Source organism: Rhincodon typus, chromosome 11, assembly GCF_021869965.1.
Source record: "Rhincodon typus isolate 14 chromosome 11, sRhiTyp1.1, whole genome shotgun sequence".
NCBI classification, from domain to species: Eukaryota; Metazoa; Chordata; class Chondrichthyes; order Orectolobiformes; family Rhincodontidae; genus Rhincodon; species Rhincodon typus.
This window is the reverse complement of record NC_063342.1, coordinates 4,290,574-4,295,091: the sequence shown is the minus strand read 5'-3', so window position 1 is coordinate 4,295,091 and position 4,518 is coordinate 4,290,574. Positions and strand designations below refer to the sequence as shown.

At 46.6% G+C, this 4,518-nt stretch overlaps 1 protein-coding gene across 1 annotated transcript in view; it reads right to left on the bottom strand.

Annotated features, from left to right (window-relative positions):
• Positions 1 to 1,516: 1,516 nt before the first annotated feature.
• LOC125484403 (roundabout homolog 2-like) overlaps positions 1,517 to 4,518 on the bottom strand; it is a 58,611-nt gene continuing 55,609 nt past the window's right edge. The window contains exon 2 of the mRNA XM_048603015.1: positions 1,517 to 1,893. Within this exon, the coding sequence (XP_048458972.1) occupies positions 1,517 to 1,893 (377 nt within the window). The remainder of the gene's footprint in view (positions 1,894 to 4,518) is intronic.

Here is a 4,518-nt window from a genome sequence, read left to right as displayed (position 1 = left end):
ACACACACACAGAGCTTCACACACACAACTTCACGCGCGCGCACACATACACACACACACACACACACAGACACATACACACACACACATACACACACGCACCCTCACACTCACACACACACACAATCCCTCACCCACATACACCTTTACCCACCCTCATACACACACACACACAAAACACACCCACACACACACACACCCACCCACACACACACACACACACACACAGACACACACACACACACACACCCACACACACACACCCTCATACACACACACACAACACAGACACAAAGACACACACACTTACACGTACCATTCCACCTTACCCTAAATATAAACCAAAGTATTACAGATGCTGGAAATCAGAAATTGCTGTTAAACTCAGCAGGTTTGGCAGCACCTGTGGAGAGAGAAACAGAGTTATCATTTTGGGTCCAATTCCTGCTCTGATCACCAGAGCTGAAACACTAACTCTGCTTTTTTTCCCCAGAATTTGTCAGGCCTGCTGAGTTTCTCCAGCAATTTTTAATTTTGATTCCACTTTACCCACTGTGCACTCTCTGGGAGCTGTACTGAGATAGACACAAGCTGTACAGCACCAGACAGCAGTGAAGTGTTTCCTTTTACCCAGTGTGTGAACTGTATTTGTACAGGAGCTAATGCTGAGACACACTCGAGCTGTACAGTGCCAGATGGAAGTGAAATATATTCATCATAGAGCTGCAAATATATCTCTCTCTCTCAAGTTGAAACCAAACCAATGGGGATACTGAACAAAGAAAGCACCAAGTTGTCTCAATCACACAGCAGTAATATCTCGGAACACAATCAGAAAATCACCTTCTTGGTCTTTTGTCCTGTGCAAAGCAGTCTGAGCAGCAGGAAGCAACAAAATCCCAGTCAATTATGTCGGAGAAATCCTTCCCCGAATTGTCAGTGCTGTCCAATATCATTACAAGGGTCATTTTATGCCCGCATGAAATGTAAAACCATCTCAAATCTGAACCCTGTGTGATGCTCCTAGCACATTGCTCAGAATGGCAGGCACCTCCTGTGATCCCATCAGCATACACTATCATGTCACCCTCAAAGGGAGACAACACAGGGTAGCCTCTCCAGAGTCCAGTGACGACCAGTAAAATCACAGACATAACACCGAGTGAAGCTATAGCAACGTTTGTATCGTAGGTAACACCTGACACACAGTACAGCTCAATGTGATATCCCTGTTTACAATCAGGCATCAAGACAATAAAGTAGACACAATAATCAAAGAAGCAGCACTACTATCCTCACCTTTTTAACAAACAAACCAAAAGATAGAAGTTGATATGATTTAGCAGGTGACTGGAGACAATATCTGTTTTCCTGACCAAGCTGAAATCTAAGTTGATACATCTAGAATCTGATAATTAGCCATATGCACCCGACACAACCCACATCTGACTCTTTAACCAATGACACTGGCACCTGAGAGGGTTGCAGACACCCTCCACTGCTCCCCGCTACAACATCACCATCGGCCCCACAGCGCCCCGGCCTCCCCACTGGCCTGCGACGTACTTGCCACCTCCAGCGAGGCGTTGTGACTGACGGCCTCCCCCAGGTAGTTCCTGGCCACACAGACGTAGCTTCCCTCATCGGGTTTGCTCCTCCGGCCGTGGACAATGCGCAGGAAGAACAAGGAGCCGCTGGGTAGCAGCATACGGTGAGAGCGGGCGTCGTCCTTGTCCGTCTCCACCCGCTCCCCGTCCTTGTACCACTCAACGGTGGGATTCGGTCTGCCCTCGGCCTTGCAGTTCAGAGTAGCAGGCTCCCCCTTGGACACGATCAGATCGGACGGGTGTTCCACAATCCGGGGCGGGAAATCTTCCTGCCGAAGGCGCGATCCTGAAAGAGAGACAAGAGAGAGAGAGAATTATAAATATAACATCAACCTTCATTTCACATCTACTGGATCACTTGTGAAGTTCTTCCCTTTCACTTCACACAGCTCCACACACACCTCAGCCCATCTGTTGAAACTTTTACCGTGGCCTGATTTATTTCCAGGTCACTTTACCCACACCACACAAACTTCATCCAAAACTCTGCTACCCCCGATGACATTTGTGATTTACTATGTCTCTTAGTCCATTTAATGCATAACACATAGGCTGGTTCTGTTGAGCCAGATGTCTTGAAGTTTATTTATGACATTAACTCTTTACAAGGCTACAATATCACAGACATACACACCTAGTCTGGGTTCTATGGTTACTAATGTTGCTGTACATTACACTGATGATTGACTACAACTCGAACCAAACCAGACTCGAAACATTAACTCTATTTTTCTCTCCACTGATGCCACCAAACTTGCTGAGTTTCTCCAGCGTCCTTCATGGTTGACTCCTCTATACTGACTCCAGAGACGGATTGAAAGTGAGGCAGGTACCATTATATATTTTCTGTTCAAGCTGCTCAGAGATTTTAGGATACACCTCTGCAGCAGCTGGGACTTGAAGCTAGGTCTCCCGGTCCAGAGGTAGGGACAATTTTGTGTGCCCTTTTGTTTCCTGCCAGGCCGTCCAAACAAGGTTAGTGAGTAGAAAAAGTAATGTATTGAACATTATTTCCCGTACACATCTTGGAAGGTTGCACAAGCATCCTGTGGGCTGGTGTCACTCTCAATTTTTGTGAGATACTCAACAGACAGAATATGGCAATCACTGTGTCAACAAACCTTGCACTAGAAGTGTAAGCTAATTTGCAGCACAAAAGGGAACTTGGTGACACAGTCAGTCACCAGAATGTAATGGCGTCTGTGGCTGTGGGAAAGACCCACGGTAATCTGCACCACAGCTCAGAGGAATCCTTGTCGAAGGAGAGGTTAGCTTGTTTGTTGAGGTTGATGGAATTAACATGTTTCATATTGGATCTAATTAGTTGATTGATGTCCTTCTTAAGTTGGGCCAATTTAGGGAATCGTGTTAAACTCTAGGTTTTATTCTCTGCCCACATGACTCTGTATGCATATGGTTTAGCATGTTGTGACATAAAGCATGCAGAATTATGGCTTGTTTGCATGTGAAGGTTCCATCTTCAGCTGCTTCATCAATGACCTTCCCTCCATCATAAGGTCAGAGGTGGGGATGTTCGCCGATGATTGCACAATGTTCAGCACCATTCGCAGTTCCTCAGATACTGAAGCAGTCCATGTTCAAATGCAACAAGATCTGGACAATATCCAGGCTTGGGCTGACAAGTGGCAAGTAACATTCACACCACACAAATGCCAGGCTATGGCCATCTCCGATAAGAGACAATTTAATCACTGTCCCTTGACATTCAACAGTGTTACCATCACTGAATCCCCCGTCAACATCCTGGGGCTTACCATTGACCAGAAACTCAACTGGACTCACCACATAAATACAGTGGCTATAGAGAAGGTCAGAAGCTGGGAATACTGCGGTGAGTAACTCAGCTCCTGTCTCCTCAAAGCCTGTCCACCATCTACAAGGTAAAAGTCAGGAGTGTGATGGAATACTCCCCACTTGCCTGGATGAGTGCAGCCCCAACAACACTCAAGAAGCTTGACACAATCCAGGACAAAGCAGCCGCTTGATTGGCACTACATCCACAAGCATCCACTCCCTCCACCACCGACGCTCAGTAGCAGCAGTGTGTACTATCTACAAGATGCACTGCAGAAATTCACCAAAGATTCTTAGACAGCACCTTCCAAACCCATGACCACTTCCATCTAGAAGGACAAGGGCAGCAGATCCATGGGAACACCACCCCCTGCATGTTCCCCTTCAAGCCACTCACCAACCTGATTTGGAAATATATCACTGTTCCTTCAGTGTCGCTGGGTCAAATCCCTGGAATTCCCTCCCTAAGGGCATTGTCGGTCAACCCACAGCACAAGGACTGCAGTAGTTCAAGAAGGCAGCTCACTACCACCTTCTCAAGGGGCAACTAGGGACGGGCAATAAATGTTGGCCTAGTCAGTGATGCCCATATCCCATGAGTGAATTAAAACAAATTCTTGAAGAGTTCTGGTTGGTCTCTGAATGACCAGAAAGAATGTCCTTGTTTGGGGACCTGTTCCATGTGTTCAGGCCACCCTCTGATGAGTTGTTGTAGCTGGTCATCTCCTGACTGAGCTTGTTGTATCCGCACTGCTCAGCTCTGACTGAGATATGAGATCAATGTAACAGTCTGGTACCTTTGGTGGTGCAACCAGTGTATTTGCCACCTTGATACAGGTCTAATAGTAGACAGTGAGGCAGTGGGATTAGTTTGGTGCTTGATACAAAGTTATGGAGACATAATGAAGCAATGGGATTAATTTGGAATTGGTGCAGGCTTTTCAGGGAGCATGTGGGCAGTGGAATTAGTTTGCGACTGATACAAGGCTGTGGGAAGAGAGTACGATAGTGGAATCAGTTTAGGTTTGATACAAGGCTATGGGGAGACAGCAGGGCAGTGGGGTCAGTTTGAGATTGATAGAATGTTATGGGGAGA